We start from the raw sequence: 26,011 nt of genomic DNA, 5'->3' as shown, positions 1-26,011 counted from the left end.
CCCCTCTCATCCCTCTCTTGTGCGTTCAGACGTCTATAATTTCCCTTGTAATCCTTCTCTTGTGGATTCAAACGTCTATACTTTTCCCTCCGTCATGATTCAAACGTCAGTAATTTCCCCTATCATCCCCTTCTTGTAGATTGACATATCCCCCCGTCATGATTCACACCCCTATAATTTCCCCTGTCATCCTTCTCTTATAGATTCAAACGTTTATACTTTCTCCCTGTCGTGATTCAAACGTCTATAATTTCCCATGTCATCCCTCTCTCGTAGATTCAGACGTCTATATTTTTCTCTCTCATCCTTGTCTTACGTTTGTGCTTTTCCCCCTGTCATGATTCATACCCCTATAATTTCCTTCCTGCCATCCACCTGTCGCCGATTCAAACGTCTATACTTTCCCCCTGTCACGATTCACACCCATATAATTACCCCCCTATCATCCACCTCTCGTAGATTCGAACGAGTGCCAGGGCCAGCCGTGCATCAACGCAGTGACGTGCCAAAACCTGGAGGGCAACTACGAGTGCCACTGCCGAGAGGGGTGGGAGGGCAAGAACTGTGACATCAATTTGGACGACTGTGAGGGGCAGTGCGTCAACGGTGGCACCTGCATCGACCTGGTGGCTGATTATCACTGCGCCTGTCCACCTGGGTTCACCGGACGCCACTGCCAGGAGGAGGTGGACGAGTGTGCGGATCAGCCCTGCCACAACGGAGGGGAGTGTGTGGATCAGGTCGCCCACTACACATGCATCTGCCCCGTCGGCTACTCCGGTTTGCAGTGTGAGGTGAGTGTTGGATGGTGTGTGTGTGTGTGTGTGTGGATAGGTGAGGTAAGTTTTCGTGTGTTCCGTTCGTGTGGATATCTAATGTTTTCGTGTGATTGGGAGGCTTACTATCCGTCTGTTCCTTAGGTTACGTGATGGGTGGGTCTTTCACTCGATGACTTCAAGATTCTGTTTTGGTTTCTCGTGTGTCTAAAACTCTCTTGGCCACTGCTACCCCTTGTCTTCGTTTTTTGAGCTTAGTGCACCTTGTGATTACGTGTATTTTTCTTAGCTGTCTCGCTTTCTTCCTGTCTTATATATCCTGTCTGCTTCCTACCTCTCCTTTCTTCTCTTCATCTCTCTAATTTTCCAGTTCTCATTCTCTTTTTCTCCTGACTTCTGTTCTCTTGCATCCTTGTCTCATGTCCTGTCTTTCTGTCTCTTATTTTTTCCCTGCTCCCTCCTTTTTCTTTTCCTCGCTCTCTGTTTACTGTTTCTGTCTCCCCTTTCCAACCCTTTTTTCACTCACTCTACTGTCCCCATTCATTTTCTTTCTGTTCTTCCCTTCTGTCACGATTCCCAGTACCCACTCTAGCTTATTTCCTTTCCCTGTCAAACTGTCTACATTCCCTCCTACTTCTCTTTCAGGTACTATCTCCTGTGTTCCTTCCCTCCCTGCATTTTCCCATTCATTTCTTCATTCCCTACATGTCTTCTCTCCCTGTACCTTTTTCCACTTCTTTTTACATTTTCCTCTCCTCATTTCCACCTCTCCTCTGTCCTGATTCTTCTCCCTTCCACTCCTGCCCCACTTCCTCCCTCTCCTACACTCATCTCCCTTTCCATATTATCCGTTCTCCCTTCCAATCCCTCTTCCTTCACGTTCACTTTTCGTCTCCATCCTTCTCCACTCTATCCTCTTCCTTCCTATTATGATCTCCACTACCTCTCCCATCTCATATCCATCCCTCTCCTACCATCCTTACACCCACATTCCTTCTCCTTACCTCCACTCCTCTTTCTTCTCCTCACTCTCCTCACATCCTATTTCACATCCTATTCCCACTTCCTCCCTGTCTCACTTTCACCCCCTCATATCCTTCTTCCTGTCCTCTCTCCTCTCCGTTTCAGTCTCTCATTTTCTTGTCTCTAACCCCCCCTCCCAGCTTCCCTCACATCCACCCTCCTCATTCCTTTCCCCTCTTCCTGCCATTCCTTTTCCCTCTTCTCTCCTCTGCCAAATTCCAATCCCTCTTCTCTCCTCCCTTTTCCTTCCTCTCATTCTTCTTCCCTCTCCTCATTCTTCCCAGATCCTGTCCCCATATCCTCCCTCTCTCACTCCCACTCCTCACATCCTCTTTCTCCTCACCCCTCTCCTCCCCACATCCCTTTTCTCTCTTCCTCCTCCACCCTATATCCAGTCCCTTCCACTTCTTATTCCTCCACTATCTTTCACCAACTCCTCCCACCTCTTTCTTCCCCATACCCCTTTTCTCCTCCTCCTCTCCAGTCCCCTCCACTCCTCTGTCCTCTCCTATCATCAACCAACTCCTTCCAGTCCCTCTTCTATCCCACGTCTCCCCACTCCTTCTCCCTGTTCTTCTCTCTTCTCATCCTTCATCAGCTCCTGCCAGTCCTTAGTCTCTCTCCTCTCCCTCTCCCCTCTCCCTCCCCCACCCATCCCAATCACCATCCATCTCAGCCCTGCGCATCCCTAGCCGTGTTTACGAATATTAGCCGTAAATGTAAAGCTAATTATGCCGTCAGCTTTATCGTAGTGGCGACTTTATGTGTGTGTGTGAGGGGAATTGTGGATGGGGTTTGGCTGAGTCCTACTGATTTACTGAGCCTCCTACTGCATGATTATTGAGCTTTATTGTGCAGTTAATAAGCTTTCAATCTCTCTCTCCTCTCTTCCTCTCTCTCCCCCTCTCCATCTTCCTCTCCTCCCTCCCACTTTCCCTCACTTTCTTCTCTCCCCCTCTCGACCTTTCTCCTTTCTCTCCCCCCCCCCTCCGTCTTTCCTCTCTCTCTCTCCCCCTCTCCATCTCTCTCCTCTATCTCCCACCCCTCTCCCTGTCACCATCTATTCTCTCTCTCTCTCTCTCTCTCTCTCTCTCACACACACACACACACACACACACACACACACACACACACACACACACACACACACACACACACACACACACACACACACAGACACACACACACACACACACACACACACACACAGACACACACACACACACACACACACACACACACACACACACACACATTGAATAAAAGAAAAGTAATAAAATTCCAATGGTTAATAATGGGTTTTGCCTACAAGAGAATAAATCACAAGGGTCATTAAGCTTACAATAGATAATAACTAGAAAGCGATCAGAAAGTGCAGACCTCCGCCAGTGCCATTGCCATTAAGAGGGATCCCGCTCCGGAGTATCCCGTACAATATCTCCAAAACTTCTTAATGAATTTCAATGACATTTTGTGGAAAGGTGGGCCATGGACCAAGAAAGAATGGGTTAAATTCTGTGTGTGTGTGTGTGTGTGTGTGTGTTGTACTGCTGTAGGCTGTGTGTTATTGCTAGAACTAATGCAATACACCTCTCCTATCGTTCTTCCAGAGTGACATTGACCTGTGCAACCCCAACCCTTGTGAGAACGGCGCGGCTTGCATCAACACCCAGCAAGACTACTACTGCCACTGTCCGGAAGGCTGGGGGGGCAAGACCTGCGCCCTGCCTCGCCCTGCCTGCACCACACCACCGTGCCTAGGTAACTCAGCCTTTGTTTCTTCCTCCCCTGGTTACCGATGTGTTGATTTTTGCACTCATTGACATCATTATAACTGGGCGGATACAGACTTCCCCCTACCCCCCACCTTTCCCCCGAAGAGAGGATGGTGGTAGCTATAACGACCTTCACTCATACGTCAAAATAAATCGCACGGGGAAAGGTGTTAGGTACGAAATACGGTGCCCTACCCATGTCTGACCTGTCTCCCTCTTCCTCTTTCTCCCTTCCTCCTCTTTTGTCCTTCCTCTCTCTCTTTCTCCCCCTTCTTCCCCGTCTTTCCGTCTTCCTCCCCGTCTTTCTCCCTTCCTCCCCGTCTCCCCCTCTTCCTCCCCCGTTTCCCCCTTCCTCCCCTTCTTCCCCCTTCCTCCCCTTCTTCCCTCTGCTCCCCCGTACCGTAGTTGTGGATAGATGTGGTACCATAACTCTTGATCGCAAAGCCAGTACCTGCGTATCCCCTTTTGCTCTCACTTGTACCGTAATAGTGGACGGTACGGGAATGATCACAAGCCCTGTACCTTTTCTAACCTCTCCTCTCCCTCCCCCGTACCGCAGTGGTGGACAGCTGCACGGTACCGGAGCTGCAGGAGACGGGCGAAGTGGTACACGTGCCTTCAAACATCTGCGGAGCTCATGGTCGGTGCGTTAGTCATGCTAGTGGTGATTTTTCTTGTGTCTGCGATCCCGGCTACACTGCACAGTATTGCCACGTCAGTAAGTAGAACGAGGAGGTTTATTGTTTCTCTCTCTCTCTCTCTCTGTGCAATATTGCCAAGTCAGTAAGTAGAGCGAGGAACTTTATTATTTTGTTTCTCTCTCTCTCTCTCTCTCTCTCTCTCTCTCTCTCACCTGGTTTACACACCTGTCTCCCTCTTAATTACGAAAGTCGTGTTTAGGGAAGATACATAATAAAAAGGAAAAAAAAAAAGCAACCCAGATCAGCTAAATCGCCAATACCCAGGCAACACGTACTTGAAGAAAATTATAAACTGGATGATGATGATGATGATGATGATGATGATGATGATGATGATGATGATGATGAGGAGGAGGAGGAGGAGGAGCATAGAGAAGAAAAGTGACCGAAATAACTTGGGGTGAGGTGGATTAGGGTGGGATGGGGTTGGGGTGGGGTGTTTTGGGGTGAGGATGGGTGCGGCGGATTGAGATGGGGTGGGGCAGATGGGGTTAATATGGGGTGAGGTAGGTTGGGGTAAGGTGGGATAGGGTGGGGCAAAGAGGAGTAGGGCGTGTTGGGAAGGGGTGGGGTAGTTTAGGATGGGGTGGGGCAGATTGGGGTAAGGCGGGGTGGGGTGGGGCAAAATAGGGGTAGGGCGGGGTGGGGCAAAATAGGGGTAGGGCGGGGTGGGGTGAGGTGGAGTGGGGCACGTTTGGTATGCGAGATGATGGTATCGGAGTGACCCCCTTCTCCCTCCCCATTGAAAGTCACTACCGTCCTTGATTGCTGATTATACCTCTGTCCCACCTTTTCTGCCACACCCTTCCCTCCCCTCCCTTCCTTTTTACCTTACCTAGGCCCCTCTACACCCTTTCATTCACCTCTGTTTGCTCCCTTCTTTTTCACTACTATTTTCTCCTCACTCATGTCTCTCTCGTTTTCACCTCTTCTTCCGCGTCACTCTCCTCTCCTTCCCCCTTCACCTCCCTCCTCACTTCCCTTGTCACTTCTTTAATTTTTTCCTTCCTCTTCTCCTCTTCTTCCTGTTCCTTATTCTTTTTTTTCTTCTCAATTGATTTTTTTTCTTTCCCGTAACATTGTATTCCTGTACCTTAATCATTTACGCACCTGTCTACCTTCCCACCCACCTACCTATCCACCTACCTTCCTACGTACCAACTCATCCACCCACTTACCCACCCACCCACTTGCCAGCTACGTACCTACCTACCTACCTATCTACCTACCCACCAGCCCACCTACATACCTACCAACCCACCCGCTCACCCACCCACCCTAGTACCTACCTGCCTACCTACCTCTGCCGCACCTTTTCCTGCCACTTATATCTCCCATCCTTCGTTCCCCTTCCCCTGTCATTCCTCTAACCCATTTTCTTGACACATTCATCCCCTTCACCTCTCCCTTCTTCCCTTACTTCTCTATTGCTGTTACATCTTCCTTTCATTACCTTATCTAGTTGAATTTTCTATTTATTGCTTATATTTGCCTAACTCTTCTCCACCATCTTCCCCTTCCCCTCATTCCCTTATTCCTCTTTTTTCCTTCTTCCATCTCCCCCTCTTTCCTCTCTCAGTTTCTTCCTCCCTTTCTTTTTCTCTCCCTTTCCCTCTTTTTTCCCTGTCTCTCTTCCCATCTCTCCTCTTCTTCCTCTTTCCCTATCCTCTCGTCCCTCCCTTCCCCTCCCTCTCTCCCCCACCTCCCTCCCCTCCTCACCCCTCCCCTTCCTGATAACCCGGGTGTGAACAACTGCCAGTGACCGTACAAGCCTATGTCATGTACACCTGTCACTCTGATTCTTGTCCACCTGTGTAGGTACGACGCTGCAGGTGTTCCGGCATGTGTTATCGTGACCAAGAGTTAAGCTTTTTAGTACAAGGACATGTTTTTTTATTTGATACCACTGTGAAAAAAATTATATAAGGCATTAGAAGCAGAGAGAATGGAGAATGAAAGACTGACTAAGAGGGTGTATGTAGGTGAAGTGGAGGGAGGGAGGGGAGACCGAGGATGAAGTGGAGGGATGGAGTCGAGAGGTATATGAGGGAGGGGGGAGTGAGTTGGGAGATGGCAGTCAAATGATGGGTGACAGAGCGACTAGGAGGCGCTTTGTCTACGGCCACCCTTTGCGGGATTAGAGCGTCGGGCTATAGATAGATACATAAATAGATAGATAGATAGAGTAGAAGCAGACCCAGTTGACACCTTTACTACACTTGTTGCACCCTTTTTATAAACATCTATTTTTTTTCCCTGCTATCAAGTGACAATTTTGCTTAGAAAGGCTGCTTGTAACTTAAATGGCCTCTCATTATGCACAGGTAAATGGTCTCTCCTAATAGGCATAAATTGGTCAGGTAGAATCTAAGAGGGTTGTGAAGACGTTTGGTGTGTGGAGTAAGGAGGTTTGTAGCGCCTTCGACTGGATGACTTTTCTTCATTGTCTTTTTCCTTTTTCTTTCTTTCTTTATTATTTCTGTCTCTTGATTTTAATGTACTTAGGATTGATTGTTCGACCTGAAGATGAGAGATGTAGGATTTATTCAGTCAAAACCGAAGATCTTTACTTACTTGGATAAAAGGCTTTGAGGGTAATAAGAAAACAGTGAAAGAAAAATATTGAGAGACAGGTGTGGGCTAATAATTCTCTCTCTCTCTCTCTCTCTCTCTCTCTCTCTCTCTCTCTCTCTCTCTCTCTCTCTCTCTCTCTCTCTCTCTCTCTCAACGTGTGGTGAAGTAATTAAACAGAGAAGGAAGTATGTGTACGCACAGAGAGAGAAGCATGAACGGAGAAGCGGAAATAAGCTATACTACTTTTACTGTAACTTGGCTTAGATATTCGACATTTTACAACTTATTTCATGTAGCACAGTGGCAGAAAAAGACAGTGCTACCCCTCCTCTTTCCAGAGCACTTCTTTATGACTAGCATCATGGTGTCACTCCACTCCTACAACTCAGCATTCAAGATATAGGAATTTCAAGCCAAGTTTGAGGGAAAGGAGTATAGGAGGTGTTTTTTTCTTCCTTAACAGATGTGAACGACTGCGCCTCCTCACCTTGTCTGAACGGCGGCACCTGCGTTGACCTCGTGAACGGCTTCCAGTGTGTGTGTGACCCCGGATGGGAGGGACCCCTGTGTAATATTGGTGAGTTACCCTGCCACTGAGAAAGGAGGAGTGTGGCTAGAGGTTGAGGTTGTGTGTGTGTGTGTGTGTGTGTGTGTGTGTGTGTGTGTGTGTGAGAGAGAGAGAGAGAGAGAGAGAGTGAGAGAGAGAGAGAGCTTGGCATTTTCTGATGGCACTGAGGTAGGAGACGTGTGATTACTGCGAGAGGTACGTAGTGTGTGGAAAGTTAGTGTATGTGAAGTGGTGTGTGTGTGTGTGTGTGTGTGTGTGTGTGTGTGTGTGTGTGTGTGTGTGTGTGTGTGTGTGTCTTGATAACGATGATGATAATGACATAATGCTTTAGGGTGAACTACTATCAGCTTGGCAGTGACTATCCATCTTTCCTATCCTCAGACGTGGACGAGTGCAGTGACAACCCCTGCCGCAACAACGCTACGTGCGTGGACGGCGTGCGGGACTTCACGTGCGTGTGTGAGGACGGGTGGAAGGGACGCACGTGCTCCTCCACCACCACCCACTGCGACGCCAGCACGTGTCAGCATGGCGGCACGTGCGTCGACCTGGGCAACGCTTTCGTCTGTCGCTGTTCCGAGGAGTGGAAAGGGACGACGTGCCAGATTCGTGAGTGGCAAATATATTTTTCACATCCCTCTTTTTTATATACTGACTGACTGACTGACTGGCTGGCTGACTGACTGGCTGGCTGGCTGGCTGGCTGGCTGGCTGGCTGACTGACTGACTGACTGACTAACTACCTTCCTTCCTTCCTTCCTTACTTACTTGTCCATTCCTTTATTTATTTATTTTTTTATTTTGTGGGAAATGGGGCTGAGGTGATGATGGAGGCATAGGAGATTGGACTGGTTGGGTACTCTCGTATGCGTTTAGTGTGAGACATTTTAACTTCTCCCCCTCATTTCATTTTTTGATGATGATGATGATGATGACCGTAGATTTAGTGGCTGATTATACTCTCTTGTGGCTGTGTAATTCCACTTTCTTGTCTTGGGATTAAACTCTTCAATCCCATGACGTCTTATACTGTTTTACTGATGCTGTTTCCAGACGATTTTCTTCAGGCAAAGTAATCCCCTTAGTAGCGAAGGATTAATGAAAGGCTTTATCTAAATCCTCCAGTTCAGAAATCCGCAAGTACCCTGCATAAAATCGTCTGAAACCGTGAATAAAACAGAAATTATATCATCGGATTTATAGAGTAAATGTTGTATATATAATTACTTGGGACGAGGTCATGGAGTGTGACCTCAGGGATGGGAAATTGAAGAGAGAGGCTGCTAGAGATCGAGCAGCGTGGAGAGCCGCCATTAGGTGATCAGGGCCGACGAAGCATGTTGGAGTCTTTATAAACAAATGAACGATTACTGTAAAAATATTTCATTCGTCTCTTTTTTTTTCTGTCACAGCCGAGCGTCACGCCTGCGACTCTGCCCCCTGTCAGAACGGAGCCACGTGCGTCAACACAGGAGACGGGTTCACGTGCCTGTGTCCAGACGGGTGGGACGGTGCTACGTGCGACATCAACATCAACGACTGCACGCCCCACCCCTGCTACAACGGCGGCCGCTGCGTGGACGGCGTGAACTGGCGCGTGTGTGAGTGTACCCCGGGATTCACTGGACCGGACTGTCGGGTGAATATCAATGAGTGTGAGTCGTCCCCTTGTGCCTATGGAAGTACCTGCGTAGACGGCATCGCTGACTTCCGCTGCGTCTGTCCTCCGGGTCGCCACGGTCGCCGCTGCCAACACGTAGAGACCAACACGACGGCCGGACAGACCCCAGAGGCCTGCATGTGGGGAGGGGATCTTAGGCCTCATGGTGCAGTGTGGAGGCATCAGTGCAACTCGTGCCACTGCAGCCACGGCGTTGCAACTTGCTCTGACGTCTGGTGTGGCCCCGAGAACTGTCTGCGTGCGCGTGACCCCGGACACTACCCCTGCGAGCAGCATCAGGTGAGTGGATGGCTGCTTGTGTGTGTGTGTGTGTGTGTGTGTGTGTGTGTGTGTGTGTGTGTGTCTGTGTCTGTGTGTGTGTGTGTGTGTTTCTTGTAATATATTTTTGTGTAGCAGGTGTATTGGTGTGTATATAAAACTTGGTGTGTGTGTGTGTGTGTGTGTGTGTGTGTGTGTGTGTGTGTGTGTGTGTGTGTGTTTGCGCGTACTTCACCATGTACAACCATATAACATGTACGTATCACTGTGCATTCAGGTGTGTGTACCAGGGCCGGCTCAGTGGTGTCTGGTGCCTCCCTGTGAGCCGTGGGGAGAGTGTCGCGTGCTTAGTGAGGCAGGCCAACAGGTCGCCCCACGTGCCAACCCCGGGTCCCCCTCCTGCGTCCCCAACCACGCCACCCTCAACAACGGCTGTGCTAGACTCACCCTTGTCCTCAACCGCACGGGCCTTCCTGTGGGCGCCCGCGTGCAAACCGTCTGCCAGGGTTTGCGGGCGGCGTGGGCGGACCGTCATGCACATACCAGCACGCCCGCACCCGTAATACTCTGCGGCCTTCTTCTGGGCACCAACGACACCATTGAAGTCACACTGGTTGGTATCATCTATCTGTATGTCTACCTATCTGTCCATCTCTCTATCTGTCTATCTATCTATCTGTCTATCTGTCCATCTATCTGTCTATCCATCTATCCATCCATCTCATTGTCGATTGTTCTGGGGCTCACCTGGCGTACAGTGTGAAGGTCTTGTATTGCAGAGAGACGGTATAAAGTGCATTTTTATCTGCCTGTGATCCTGAACACTTTAGGAACAACTGTATCACTTTGGAGGATGAAGTTCTCTCTATTGTGAAAAAATACTGATAATAAAATAAAAATATATCTTGTTTGAACTGGAAAAAAAATTACAGAGATACGGATGGTGATAGCTCTGTTGACTGATATAGATTAGAGTGTGAATTAATACTGAATCTATAACTATACTCTCTTCACTCTAACTTGGTCAGAAATTGCCATCTCTCCACCTTGAATGCTGATTTGTAACAAGAGATTAACAGTAAAATATGATTCTAGTCAAGAAGAAGTGCTGTGGAAAGGATGTAGAGCTGTAGTATTGTCTTTTTCTGCCACTGAACTATGGGAACTAAGTTGCAAAAGGATGAAAACCCGGGCCAAGTTAAAGTAAAAAGAGTAGTGTTTCTCTCTCTCTCTCTCTCTCTCTCTCTCTCTCTCTCTCTCTCTCTCTCTCTCTCTCATACTTTCTTCACGTTTCTAGTTATTACCACATCCTGTCCTTAGATGGGAGAAAAAGTCCGAATATTTTGAATACTGAAGGTAAGTGATTAATAGTGGAATGTTACCTTTGTGTTGCGACAGTTGTACATTTGATCAGTGGAATGTTACCTTTGTGTTGCGACAGCTGTACATTTGATCAGTGGAATGTTACCTTTGTGTTGCGACAGTGGTACTTTTTAATAGCAGAATGTTGCCTTTGTGTTGCGACAGTGGTACTTTTTAATAGCAGAATGTTGCCTTTGTGTTGTGACAGTGGTACGGGTCCGAGGTGGTACGAGGGGACGTGACTGTTGCGGCGAGGACCCTGGGTGAGTTGGTGAGTCGCAAGCTGACCCCTGCAACCGCACTGGCCGCCGCTGTCGAGGTCAAGGTGGAGACTACCGTGGTCAGCCCTCAGCCAGGTCAGTAGCCACCCATGCCCTCTCCACTAGGTCATTTTTACCTCATGTTTAAAGTACATTTGTGGTCAGTAGTCTCTTTACACATCCAGCGTTCCAAAATCGTGAAACAAAACACCTCTTCATTATTTCTGGTTCTAATAATTTGGCATAAGCGGGGCACGTGATTTCCTGGGGTTTGGCCAGAAAAGGGGCCAAAACAGCCCCTCAGAGGACCTCATTCTGGAGAAAACCCGGGTGTCAGCAGTTGGACCCCTGATGATTGCGATTTTAAAGTTTCATTAAGTTAAATATTTGCTAGGGTACTGAGTTGCTTCATGGATACATACATATAAATTCAGTATCAGTAGTCATATGTGAGAGTAACCATCATCCACTCACTTGATGTAGTATTACCTTCAAGTGATTCTGCATTGAGTGATAAGCCGGTAGTTTTGTATAGTCCGGGAAACCATTAACTATAGTGGGTGATAATCATATAGTCAAATGGGTACCTGGTGGACTAGTGGGTTAGGACGCTTCTAATGGATGTGACCGATAAGGGTTTACGGCCAAGGAATGGTTGTGGTTTCTGCTCACATAATGCTAGTCAGAATGAAGAGCCTGGACTTAAAATAGCCTATCTACGGGGCTGCACGTTTCAGATGGGAAAATGAAGAAGTGGATGATAGAAGTAATAAGGAACGATCACATTATGCCTGCCAGTTTTGAGGCAGTGTAAGGGAACTACTGACCAAGACTGTACTGTAAGATATATTTTATTTTCATGCAGTTTTAATAACTGGGGTAACAGTGATTTGTAAACCTACTTTCTCTTTCCTCTGCCCATCTTTTTTCCAACTTTTCTTCCTCTCCTAGTTTCTATTCTGCCCCTCTTCTTCTTAGAAAAAAAGTTATTATCCTTTTTACCACGATGACGCAGTTTTGAATATACTTTTGCTACTTCCAGACGATTTGTTAAAGTTTCAGGGAGGCTTTTTGAGCTGGATGGGTAAGATAAAGCCATCATCTAACCTTTCACCACAAGAGGCCTCCCTGAAGCTGAATAAAATCGTCTGAAGATAGATATAATTAAACGAAATACAGCACCAGACTGAAGGGGATTATTATGTTTTGCTGCAGGTGTGGCCAGTGGTGTGTTGGCAGGTGTGACTGTGGTAGTGATTGTCGTGGTTGTGGTGGGGTTGGTGGCGATAGGTGTGTGGCAGTGTCGGCGGCGGCACCTGCACCACCACCACAGCGCCTGCACCACACACAGCTCCAGGCACAAGCTGGCAGAGGACACACACGCTGAGAAGTCCAACAACGAGAATGAGGAGAAGCTGTGGCGTTATCACAACCCACTGAAGCCGGCTGCCCTCACGGTAAGCGATGTTGCCGGTCCGTCCTGCTCCCGTGTGACTCCCCAGGGGCCTGGTGACCCCCGTGGAGCCCCCTTGACCTCCCCTGGGAATCTATCGGGGTTGCCCAAGGCCGCATTAGCCTCACCCGAGACGGACCTCAGTGACTGCGAATCGCCGACCCATGGACTACCGACTGCGATGAGGAAGGTTCAGAACGCCGACGTGGAGCGCAATATGACGCCCCACGACCCTGCCTGTAAGAGCATCCAGAAGGAAATTAACCTGAAGGGTCTCAGTCCACGTTCATCCCATCACGACCACCTCACCAGCGAGATGGTGGTCTAGCCGACTCACTCCGCCATGCCAGGGTGACGGAACAAAGTGAGATAGACTGAAGACCATATTATTGAAACTGAGAGCCTGAATGTGTGGACAGGAGATGGACTGAGTTACGTATTAGTGAAAGTGAGAGCATAAAGGTTGAGATAGGCCCCCAGATGTGTAGGATAAATTCTTGAGCATATGATGACGATTTAACATGTCTGACTTCTGAATCATCGCAGATTACACACCTAACAATCACAGGTGTTCCATAAGTGTAAAATAAAGCAGGTATTCTTACACCTTTGCGCACTTAGTTTTGGTAATATGGCCGCGTGTTTCTCCCCGGACACCACAGTACTGTAGTGCCGTAATGCTCCTCTCCCTCTACAAGACATGGTTCAGAAACTCGTTGAACTGTAACGCTTGTAGTAAGGAGGGTGCAACATGACAGTGTATACATAGTGTAGTGGGTGTTGCAGAACCTAAGTGCGAGTTTTCAGTGGTGGTGGCAGCAACACTAGCAACAAGGCAACACTAGCAACATGGCCCACCGCTCTATTCTGCTACCCATTCTCAGCTTGTGTGTAGTGTGTGTGCAGTGTTCAGGGGCCCACACTGCCCTCCATACAGTATGAGGTTGCGGCCATACTGAAAGTGAGGGAGCGCAGTTAGGTGTGGGTTGGAAGTTTTGCATCACTGTAACTCATACAAGTGGTCTCGTAGGCAGCAGACAGGTGTGGACAAGAACGCAAACCCGTGTGGACCCAGGTGAGAAGAATTGGTATCTAACTTTTCCTTCAACAAATTGTTTGGGCAGTGGCACTGACTGAACATTGTGCAGCTTCTGTCATATGTTCCCCTGACAGCCTTTATCTGGGATTCATCTCATATCAAGCATATTTGACAGATCATTTATTATAGAGGACTCTGGGAAAAGAAAGAAAACATATCCGCAGTGTTTACGCCTGCCTGTCCACCCTGGCCTCTGCTTGCCCACATCTGCTTGCTTCCTGTGTGGACACGGCCTTACACATGCATTCTTGTTAATTAGGAGGCTCCCTTCCACCTCTCCCTTATCAGTTTAATTCAGGATGATGATATGGTGTTAATGCAGAGAGTGTACATGTATCATCATCTTCACTTTTTTCCCACTTACAGGAGTGAGATGGGAAATATAAACATTATACACGACAGTCGTAAAATGTAATGCAAAGTATATCACTGAGGAAGAGGTGTTGGAAAGTCTTCTAATCTCACGGGAATCCAACCTTTAAATTACCACCTGGGTAGTACTGACCTGACTCTAGGTACTGAGGGCGCTAGGCCAACAAACATGACCTGATATTGAGGTAGAGCTGTGATATTTTTGTACATTTATATTCAGTGTTGTGCAATGTAAATATGTAAGTATTTATTGGTGCTCCCGGCCGGTGCTGCATAAGGTTCTTCCCGGTGCTGATGCTGCTGACTCCACACGGGGGGACGAGAGGCTGAAATTGAGATGGGGTAGGCCTACGTGGGGACAGAGACTGGGAAAGTGGAGGGTGCTGGGGACATAAAATTGGGGTATGTTAGGGAGGCAGAGCAGTTTGAGGGTGCGGGGGGGCAGAGATTTGGGGGGTATGCAGCGGAGAGTAAAACTGGGCTGCGATGGACTTAGAAATTGGGATGTTGGGACAGAGGAAATGGTGGGGTCAGGGAAGATGGGCTCACACACGAGTTGGTTTCAGGTCCAGTTTGTTTTGGTTCAACTAATGTAACATCCTATTGTTCAGAATTTAACTGGAACTCTAGTTAAAATACACAGTGGCCTTACGAGTTTACACGGAGACCTGAATCTACGTGCTAATGCTCTTTCCTTCACCAGTTCCTATTATTTTTATCCACATCTTTAATCCCTTCACTGCGAGGACACCTTATATATTCTATTCTTGCTCTCAGTATGTGGCTCGAATGAGACTTTTTGAGGTTAGAATCAGCCTTCATTAACGTCTACACCACAAGGGTTTTTTCCTAAGCTGAATATATTGGCCCCGCAATAATAAGAAAACAAAAATGATGTCCACAGTGTAGGTTTAGAGCCATTACCTCCTCCTCTCTTGACGTTCTTGTGGTTTGGCATTTCAGTAGGTGGCACGATTAGCAGCTTTAAAAATGTGCCTATTGGAAAGAATTCATGCAATCTATTTACCGTATATTTGGTACCAGTAGAAAGCTGCAACATTCGGCTTTAAGGTACTGTTGTGTGGCTCTTGTGTCATTTGTGAGAGGAACTAGGGCGAGCGGAATGATTTTTTTTTTTTTTATCACTACTTATAATTTTCTATACTTGCACTTGTTTACAGTTCATTTACACACACTTCTATTCAGTACCAATAGCTTCAAGATGCCACTGAGTCGCGTCTTCAGTGTTGTTTTTAAAAGGACTTAGGACCACTTAAATGAAGCTGACTTCTGGCTGGTCGGTATAAATTTTTAGTGCCTTTCCCCTCCCAAGCACCCACTGAAAATGATGATACCAATAATGCTCTCTTCTAAGGATTAAGGGTGGTTCTTCTAGAGTGCTACTTCGTTATAAAAACACCTGAAAATTTTACACCTGGCTTTTGAACTCAGGTAGGTCGGTGAGAAGGGCAATGTCAGCCAGCAGTCCACCGCGTCCACATTGAGATATACCTAGATCCACACCACCAACGTTCTTAGCTCACGTCTGCCTTCACTCTCATCATCTTAATATATAGAGAAGAATGGAATAACGATGGAGTGCCTAATATATTTGTTAATTATAGGAAAGACAAGAGACGTGGAATACAGTAATTTTGCCCACTTTCTCCAGCCATCTTACGTAAAAAAAATAATAATCTTAGGACAAGGAGTTGATGGCAGTTTTTGATTCTGAGGGGTCGGCTTTTTTCTCCTCTTTCCTCACTTTCTTTACTCCTGTTTTACTCCTCTGACATTCCTTACTTTGTCTTTATTTGGAGACTGCTTAGGGAGTTCATTTGCTTATGACACTTTACTATCTTTCTTTTGCGTTCTTATAGTAAAGTCGACATAGATTTTACTAATCACATACAGATTTATATTAAAGTGTAATGTGCTGAAATGATGGTTGGTCTGTAATTCGCCCCACTAGGGACTTACCTGGCGATGTGTTGTGTGTTGGGGGACCGGCACAGTCTGCTGGTGTGGGCATAAAAAAAGGGAGGCCATAAATAGTTACGAAGAAGTGCTAGAAACCATCCCAAATCCACCAAAACAGGGCCCCATAAGAGGGACACACACACACACACACACACACACACACACACACACACACACACACACACACACTATAACCCGGTGATCAGGACTGCGTTAGTTTAGCAATACATAATAAAGAATAAAGTATACAGTATATATTTTTGGTACACACACACACACAGACACACAATAAAGTAAAAATAAAGTATATATATTTTTTTGGTACACACGCAGCAGCATCGGGCGAGAGGGAGCACCGTGAAAAGACAGTAAAGTTTTATTTGAAGTAATGTGTGTGTGTTTTATTGCCCTTACTTCCTTTATTAATGTGTTTTTATTTGCTTGCTAGTGTTTTTGGAGTCTGCTTTAGTTTGTCTTTACGTGGAAGGGTTAAGAGATGATGATGATGGTGATTGAGTGATGGTGGTGACTGAGATGGTAGTGATGGTGTTTGAGATGATGATGGTGATTGAGATGATGATTTTTGCATTAAAAGTCACTAATTTTTTTCTGTACATAGACTACGAAATTTCTCAAAATATATCGTAAAGTTTTCCCCTTGGCTAAATATACCAAGTTATCCACCCACTATAGTCCGTCTGTTTTTATCTGACGGAACTGTGCTACTTCTGTTAATAAAATAGGCCTGCTAAGTCGTGGGTACTTGATTTAAGGACATGGGGTAGAAACGAGTCTCCTTGGTTACTGTGCAAATAAGTTCTCAAGTTTGTCAACACTTTGTCATCTATCGAGTTTAATAATAATAATAATAATAAAGATTAGGGAACTACGTGTATGGTTATCAAGAGCTGCGTCTCATCCTTCATAGTTACCCCTGCGAAAATATGAAAGCATGTTCTTTAAAAACAAATTGTTAAAATTAATTACAGTTCATTGTTTTAACTTTAATTACAGTAAAAAAAAAATTGCACTGTGGATGATAGGTATGGCATAATGTCGGTAATTGGTCGAAAAATATAAATTAAAGTGCAAGAGAACCAACGGCCATGTTATGACGGCACAAAGCATCGTCCACCAGAGGAGACGCGACGGTGGTGGTGACAGGGGTGGGTTGCTTGTTCGTGTTTTATATTTGTCGATTTCTGAGCATGGCGAGGGACCAACGACAAATTAACCGTGCTACATCGATCAGAAGACTACTTCCTGCAGTCACCAATATATACTGGTGCCCATACTGCCGTGGGAGGCGTGGTATATACGAATTCGGCGCTCTGTCTTCAAATGGCCGACATCAGTGAGTCGTCAGGATGCTTCGAGAATTACACGTTCTCCCACAACCGGGTGAGTTATTTGCTTATTTTTCGTTCGTTTACTCTCTTATTTTATGATTTGCATGAAGGCGTCCCTGTTTCTGGAGGGTAAGAAATGGCTTTAGCACACGCGTGGTTTGAGGACATTTAAAGAGTTAAAGAGCGGGAGCACATGTGACTCCAACCTCGCTATTGTGCATTCTTACGATTAGCACCCATTTAGGTTCTATTTTGCGAACAGACACTGACAGATTTAGCAGGGAATTATTCGGGAGCAATATTTTTGTTACTTAGGTATAAATCAGGGGCGGTTAAAGAATAAATGTGTTTTATAAGGGAGTTTTTGAACAAGGAGGAAGCGACGATACTGTAGGCCATCCGCCATCTTTCGTCTGTTTGTTTATTTAGCTCTGAACGGTATAAAGTCAAGGTTCTTGGGGTGGATTTTTAAAATTACCTTAGAATAATAGGAAAATTACCTGAAACTCTAAGACTTTACCTCAACTTTCAATTGAAATTACTACAGAGTTACCTCAGCTGAATGTTATATTTCATGTCATTTTTTTCCCTATAACTGCCTGAATATTAGGGCATATGTCATTTTTTCCCTATAACTACTTGAATATTAGTTCACTTGTCACTTTTTCCTATAACTACTTATATTTTTAGTATATTTGTGTGATTGTTATACTACCAGAAAGGTCACAAATAAGTTTAATGGAACTGCTTTTCATATTACTTTCTCACAATACCGGGTATATTTTCAGCTTAAAGTACATGGGAGATTTCTTTTTAAAAATTATATTCGGAACTTGATTTTTAAGTACATGAGAAGTACCTTGAAAGAGAAAGTGGAACAAAATATAAGTACTTTAAAAAATAATAATGGGAGAAGAAAGTATGAACTTGATTTAAGAACTGGTGAATATATATATGGAGATATTAGACTGTGAATCTTAGCAATATCGCTGTGCAGATTACTTTACATTTTAAACATGCATGTTTCTGTTGGCATTCATTCTGTTGCGTTGCTGTCAACTTGTGTATGTGCAACTCTGAGATCCTTAACCATTGCGAGCTCATGTGCATTTATTCCAGCCTGACGAAGTCCATTTCTCACATGCAACAAGCTGACCAGACTACACTGTTTAAGGGAATTTCTTAAATCTGGCTTGATCAGATCAAATGCACCTGACTGAAAATTCTTTCAAATGCAGCATTAGAATGTAGTAGAAAAAAGGCACATCCAACCACTTCATTAGATTAAGGTACTTCGTACTTGGGTTGACCATTCATTTTCATTTTACTCAGCTGATTTTTCCAAAAGTCTACAGCATCCTGCTTTCTGCTGGAATTCCCTTACTCTGAATCCACACCTAGCTGCCTCCACTCTAAATCTTCATATTCACAGTCGCAGATTTCTTTCATGTAAGGAAATGATTGGAATGCCGGTACTTCCTTCAGGCTGTTGGGTTTCAGGTTCAGGGCATTTTCAGGAATTAGAAATGACAATTTTAAGTGACTTGGTCTCAAACCTAGTGGGTATTTGATCATTGAACTCAGCCAAAAATGCCCTGCAGCTCATCTTGAACTTTTTCATGCCTTCTGTGTCATTACTTACTGGAGAATTTATGAGTGTCTGTAACTTGAGTGCCAACATACACATGCATTACTGGGACATGGAAACTAGTATTGTGAACTTCAGGAGAGAATGGGCCACTGTTATGCAAGATGGCTACTTTACTTGAATAAAGTCACTCATAAGCTTTTTCAGCAGTTTTCCCACTTGATCATGAAGATATTGTAACTTGGGGTGTGCACTCTGAAATACTGTATTGAATTCATTGATTTGGTACAGCTGAACTTGTACAAACTGCAACTGAGCTTTAATGAATACAGTAATACCTCGATATACGATAACCTGAGATGCGATACCCCGCCTTGACGAAGGGGATAGAAATACCACCATACCCCGCCTAATGATGGCCATACCCTAGTTTAACGATGGGTTTTGATTTTTTTTTTTTTTACCGATTTTGATGATAGTCTAAAATTGTGTGTTTAGGGTGATTTATTAACTGTTTTTAGACTTAGATTAATGTGTTTTAGCCATAGGTGGGGTGAACATTGTCATTTTGGGGTACAGTTTACTAAACTTTACGTTTTCCAGACATATTTGACGATTTTCAGATTTTCTATGTTGATTCCAGTGAGTTATTTACAGGTATTAGGCTTAGGTTAGCTTCCTTGACAGCTGTTAGCCCATTTAGATTGGCTTTAAACTTATTTTTGGGCTCATTTGGGTGGGTTTTGCACTTGGTTTGGGGGGAAACCCAAGACTGGTAAACACTTCACATTGCTTTACATGTTAAAAGTACCCCATTATACGATACCCTGTCTATCGTTGGGGCTTTACCTAACCAATTACCATACGTCGTTAAACCAGGGTATGCCTGTGTATTATTTAGGCTTCTGATGATACGTTCTGTTACATAGGAAGGATCACGGGTTTCACCTATCACTGATGTGAAATAGAGAGACAGGACAGCCCACTGCTTTAAAATGCGGCCAACACATGACTCTAAAGACAGCCAACGTGTTTGCCTGAATGCCAATATCTTGTGGGGGGGGGAAAGGTAAAAAAATTGTTGAATCTCTCAGTTCATGTTACCAAAGACTTAATCGGCTGAAATGGGAAATGACATGCCTACACAAATTGTCCTGTGTCGTTGACAGTTTCAGGCATGCGTGAGATACACACAGATGGATCACATGGCAGCTGCGTTTGATAAATGAAATGTGGGGAAATTCAGCCTTCATTGAAGTGACTCCATTATGTCTTTCCCCAGCCATCACATTACAGGTATCTGATTCAAACCCAATTACAGTACATTCCTAAAAGGGATACCTTTGTCTTCAAAATACTTTTTGATAGCTGCATACAAGGATTTGGCATCACTCATTTCAGCTACAACCATGTCAGAGAAGGATGTTATTCAAAATTTTCATAATCAAAATAGACTACACACAGTGCCAACTGTTTTTCACTGCTAACATCTGTTGTTTTGTCTGCTATGATGCTGAAGTTTGTTGTTTTAAGAGTTTCTACCAGAGACTTAGCAAACTTATATCCTAGACCCTGCCGAATGCTATTGGTACATTTTGTGGTTGACATTTTCAACTGGTGTACAGTTTCTTTTTCCACTTAATTTAGATGGGCAGGTTGCTTTCATGAGGTTAAGTAGTGACTTTGACAAAGAAAAGGGTAAATTGTTCTCAGCAGTGAAACAGCAAATTCTATCTTCAGTTAACATCTTATAGGCAGCAGGATGTTGATGTGCCATTAAACAATTGCTGACATTACACTGAGGTTTAATTATTTTAATTTTTGTCATGTGTCCAGCACTTTTTCCATGTCTCTCAGTGCCTGACTTTGAACAAGGTACAGATGTTGAACAAACTGAGCATGTGGGCTTTGATTTCCTTTGAGGTGCCTTTAACCTGTCTTTAAACTCTAAAAGTTGCAGCCAAGCAGAGCGAAACTTTTGTTTGTAGGAAGGCTTGCATTTCTTTAATGATGGTGTAGCGTTTGAGTCATTTGTGTCATAATCTACATCCTCGTCACTTTTTAGTGCCATAGCCATATAAATAGATCAAGGACACTGAAAAGAGCAGGAGCTCGATGTCAATATACATTCAAGAATAGGTTTTAATTTTGATAAAATCAATGTGAGGTTGACCTTCATTCATGTCTGAAATGAGGCTGGTGTAATAAAGAGAAAGACCTTCACAACAAATCTTGCAAGCTATAAATCCCATACAACTAACAATGAACAGTCACTAGTAGTATCAGGAATGTACGAGACAAATGTACGTAGAGTAACTCATGAATGAACAGCAAGTAAATATGAGGGCTGCCCTGCTACTGCTTTCCTCCCCAACTCGTCTGACAGGTGGGCGTGGACTGAGCATTGGTACCATGAAAACCTGTGGCCAGCCTGGCAACGTGTGCTGTACAGGAAGTACACGAAGAAATTATCAGGCATGGTTATCAAGTTATCAATTACTGCAATTATTATTTGATAGTGTCCACTTATTGTATACCACTAAAGTATATTAGTATTGACCCTAATTTAAGGATTTACCTTTATGTCAGAATTACCTTATAGATACTTGGACTACCTCAGAAGTACCTTAAAAATGCCAGTACCTCAGAATTACCATAAAAGAGGCTTGATTACACTAATTTGAGGTAATTGCCAAAAAAACAAGAGCCCTGTATAAAGTCATTTTCCATTACTGTACTTGCTATACCCTTTTTACTTTAACTTGGCCAAAGATTGCATTCTCCATTTTGATTACTGAGTTGTATGAAAAGATCTGCTCTGGAGTATGATGCCAGTCACAAAGAAATGCTATGCCAAGAAAAGCGAGCCATAACATTATCCATTTTGCCATGCAGCTACATGAAACAGGCTGCAAAAGGACGAGACTCTAGTCCAGCTTAAGGTAAATAAGGTACCGGTATAAGTTGCCAGAGCAATTTCGGCTTCACAAAACACCGTACCTACTGGAGGCTTAGATTGTAAGGACGCAAGTCACCAAACATTTTCAGATGAGACCCTTTCAGAAGTCAGGTCTGTGAAGCTAAGCAAGAAGAGACTTCAGTATTTTTATAGACCTGCAGCGAAGCTACAGTAGCTGATTTTTAAAGTTTCTCTCTTTGAAACTCATAGAATATGTGATTGTTTTATTAAAACGTCTCATTATGGCCAAAGTTGATAATTGCTAAATAGTGAGCAGATGCATCACATGATGCAACCACTGATATATCAACTCAAAATTTCAAGCAGATCAACTTTGTGTTTCAGAAGAAAGTCACTAAATGCCTCCAAATAGCCGAAACTGAAAATCGCGCAATACTTGTCAGCCGACACAACAGTTGACATGTTAAATCAGTTCAAAAATTCAAGCTGAACTGCTTTGTATGTCTTAAAGAAAACCGCTCAGAGTTCTCCAAGATCAGATATTCAAACTTTTCTTGAAGGAGAAAAAAAGTCCCCAGATGTACTACTTCTGGACGTGTGGGCTTCACCGCCGGTAATAAAGTTCGAAGGAAAATAAAAGTCAGTGGCCTGTATAAGATCAACTGCGGAAAATGTATATAACTAGCAAATAAATGAGCAGCATAACCATATGTGGGCGTTTTGATGATATTTTAATGCATCATAATTGAAATCACACAGATCATAAGTCAGGCAGATGCTGTATTATAAAACATGGTGTGCAAGCTTTAACTCTGTGTTGTCTCTAATAATTATGGCAGGGAAAAAAAATACAAAGCCGCTCTTCCGTCCGTGAATACAAGGACAGAGTCATTTTGTTCCAGGTTCACTTTTTACGCAGAAAAAAAATAAAAATAAAAACAACAAGCGTGGCATATCATTAACATCTCAATCTAAATGATATATAGTATTTTTTTCTTTTACAACTTCATGATTTGTAATATGACTTGAAATATACAGATGATGCTTTATTTTTAGTATGGAGAGGGAGAGACTGACAGGGAGAGTGTATGCGAATGAGGTGAAGGGGGAGGGGGAGGCCGAGGATGAGATGGAGAGAGGGGATGGAGGGGTACCGGTTTAATATGAGAGAGGGTAATGTGAACAGGGAGGAAGGCAATGAAGTGGCATCGGACAGGACGACGTGGAGGCGATTTGTATGTGACCACACCTTACGAGATTGAGGCGTCTGGCAGTACATAGATAGATTTTTAGGTTATGGTGTAATGTTAGCTGTTTTTGTATTGGTATCTTAATAGTAAAATATATATTAATTATAGCATTAACTGTTACTCTGAGAAGGCTAGATTTAAAGCACTTGGGATATAATTAGAGTATATAGTCTCAGTAAATCTAGGGGGGAAAAAATTTGGCTAGGCTGAGTTGTTAAATGGCAGGTGTTGAGAATAAATGAAGTTGATAGGAGGTTATGAGTGCCAGTAGAATTTTTTTTCGCATAAGAAATATTCCATGAGAGAGAGAGAGAGAGAAAAAGAGAGAGAGAGTTTTGAGGTGTAGTTAATATGGTTTAATAAGAAAGCAAGTTGAGGACAGCAGGTGCAGGTGTGGGTGTGAACGGAGATGGAAATAAGCGAATAATTTTAATTTCTCCGTCTGTCTGTCTGTCTGTCTGTCTGTCTCTCTCTCTCTCTCTCTCTCTCTCTCTCTCTCTCTCTCAACCTTATCTGTCCATCCATCCATCGGCTTATTTTTATCCATGCATCAGTCAGACAGTTTTTCCATCTATCCATCCATCTATCAGTCATTCAATCTTTCTCTCTGTCTGTCGAATCTATCTACTTTCCGTCCCTTCCCACCAAGCTCATGTCGGTAAATCATGTCGCCTCTGTGATCGGTGTTGAAACAGTGGCTTTCCCCATACACCATCCACTGGGGTACGCACCACGCAGTCAAAATCTATGCTAGTCACTTCAGCACCTTGGCATATATATTTCTTCTCCCCTTTTCTTCCTCTAGATGATTTTATTCAGCTTAAAGATATCTAGAAATGCAGTAGCAGTTGTCGGTTCATCCCCAGGTTCAAATGAAACGTGAACCCAGTGAATTACAGGTTGAATTTGTCTTGTATTCCACTGTCCTTATGGGGAGGGAGGGAGTTGAAGGACGTTTGTAATACTGGACAGGGAGCGACCAGGTTATATCGGTGCCACTGCGTGAAGGCCCTCTCTCTCTCTCTCTCTCTCTCTCTCTCTCTCTCTCTCTCTCTCGGTGTTGCCAGATGGTACGGAGGTAATTTCAGGAGATTCTGACCGAAACTGTCAGGAGAAACGAGTATACATTCGTTAGTTTCTTATTTTAATACATTCTATACCGTACATTACTCACTTTATGGCACTGAAAATAATTGGTGGATCAAATAATGAAGAAATTTATGAAGTTACCGTTTTTAATACGGTATAAAAATTTGTTATGGCACTTGCAGTAATTGGTAGATTAATTAATGAAGAAGTTAATGAAATTGGAGAACATAACATAAAATAGTGACATGAAAATTACCCCATCAATCATGAATTCAAACAACTACCTTTAAAAACGCAGAGATACGCCAATATGTTAATCTTTCTCTTCACCATCACCCCCATGCGATCATCATCAGAATCATCAGCAGTTGTTCGGCCTATTCGTTTTTTCTTATACATGTCACTAGTCATTCTTTTCCTTATTTCTTTGTGTACGTTAAAATTATGACAACTATCACATTACAGAAGCTTTTTAATGTGAAGTATTCCACCCTATGTCCCAATTTTGTTTTCATGCGGTTTATACATGAAAGCACTCAGCTGTTGAACTTGAGGGAGGCAAACAACAGATTTAGCATGAAGTCAGACAGGTGTGGAGAGATAGACTTAGTTTCTTCTCTTTTTGCGTCACACTTATCTAAAAGGGAGTTGTACTGAGATCACAGCTTAGTATATCACTGTTTCTGTGTATCCTCCATTCTGTGTCTATATTTTGTGCAGTCTGAGTTGTAACAAGGGAGGGAAATGAATTAATGGAGCAAGTGATACATTGATCTATTTCTTACAGTAAGGGGATCCAGTACCTCTAAATATTGAAGAGTAGCGTATGTGTTGGGAGAGTTGAATGATTCTTTGATCACGAAGGAGGAAGTGGAGAAGGCAGTAAAGGAGATGAAAGCAGGGAAAGCTGCAGGTATGGATGGGTGTGCTGTGGAATGCCTGAAGGGTGGTGGAGTGACTATTGTTGACTGGTTAGTAAGATTGTTGAATGTGTGCTTTGAGAAAGGTATGGTGCCAATTGACTGGGCAAGTGCTTGTGTGGTCCCGTTGTATAAAGGCAAGGGTGATAAGTATGAATGTACTAGCTTTAGGGGTATAAGTCTGTTGAGTGTTGTAGGTAAGGTGTATGGTAGAGTGTTAATTATGAGAGTTAGAGAGGGTACAGAGGGAGTAATTAGTGATGAGCAGTGTGGCTTTAGGAGAGGGAGGGGATGCGTTGATCAGGTGTTTGCTGTGAGACAAGTGTGTGAAAAGTATTTAGCGAAAGGCAAGGATGTGTTTTGGGCATTTATGGATTTAGAGAAAGCGTATGATAGAATTGATAGGGAGGCTTTGTGGACTGTTTTAAGATTGTATGGACTTGATGGTAGGTTACTAAAAGGGGTGAAAAGTTTTTATGTAAATAGTAGAGCGTGTGTAAGAGTGGGAAATGCTGTGAGTGATTGGTTTCCCGTGAGAGTGGGGCTGCGACAGGGATGTGTGATGTCGCCTTGGTTGTTTAATATTTACATGGATGGTGTTGTAAGGGAGGTGAATGCAAGAGTTTTAGGTGGTCTGAGTCTGGTAAATGTTGATGGAGGAGAGTGGAATCTGAAGCAGCTGCTGTTTGCAGATGATACTGCACTGGTGACTGATTCAGAGGAGAGATTGAGAGAGTTGGTAGAGGAGTTTGGAAGGGTGTGTGAGAGGAGGAAATTGAAAGTAAATGAGAATAAGAGTAAAGTGATGAAGTGTACGAGGTTGATAGATGGTAGGGGGATGAATATAGTTTTGAATGGTGAGTTGCTTGAGGAGGTAGATTGTTTTAAATATCTAGGGTCACATGTTGCTGTGGATGGAAGAATAGATGCAGAAGTGAAGTTTAGAATAAATGAAGTAGGAAAGGTGCTGGGAGGAATGAAAAAAGTGTTTAAATGTCGTTCGCTTAGAATGG

The 26,011-nt window shown here is 44.1% G+C and overlaps 1 protein-coding gene across 1 annotated transcript in view; it reads left to right on the top strand.

The window, feature by feature from the left end:
• Nucleotides 1–12,759, top strand: part of Ser (protein serrate) — a 326,797-nt gene extending 314,038 nt beyond the window's left edge. Inside the window, exons 11-19 of the mRNA XM_080269550.1 lie at nt 460–794; nt 3,410–3,560; nt 4,134–4,292; nt 7,313–7,426; nt 7,799–8,026; nt 8,830–9,377; nt 9,634–9,969; nt 10,927–11,074; nt 12,194–12,759. Of these exons, the coding sequence (XP_080125676.1) occupies nt 460–794; nt 3,410–3,560; nt 4,134–4,292; nt 7,313–7,426; nt 7,799–8,026; nt 8,830–9,377; nt 9,634–9,969; nt 10,927–11,074; nt 12,194–12,759 (2,585 nt within the window). The remainder of the gene's footprint in view (nt 1–459; nt 795–3,409; nt 3,561–4,133; nt 4,293–7,312; nt 7,427–7,798; nt 8,027–8,829; nt 9,378–9,633; nt 9,970–10,926; nt 11,075–12,193) is intronic.
• The last annotated feature ends 13,252 nt before the right edge of the window (nt 12,760–26,011 follow it).

The sequence above is a fragment of the Coenobita brevimanus genome, chromosome 34 (assembly GCF_032717465.1).
Source record: "Coenobita brevimanus isolate Jiangsu-jjx chromosome 34, ASM3271746v2, whole genome shotgun sequence".
Lineage (NCBI taxonomy): Eukaryota > Metazoa > Arthropoda > Malacostraca > Decapoda > Coenobitidae > Coenobita > Coenobita brevimanus.
This window is presented reverse-complemented; position numbering and strand designations above follow the sequence as displayed.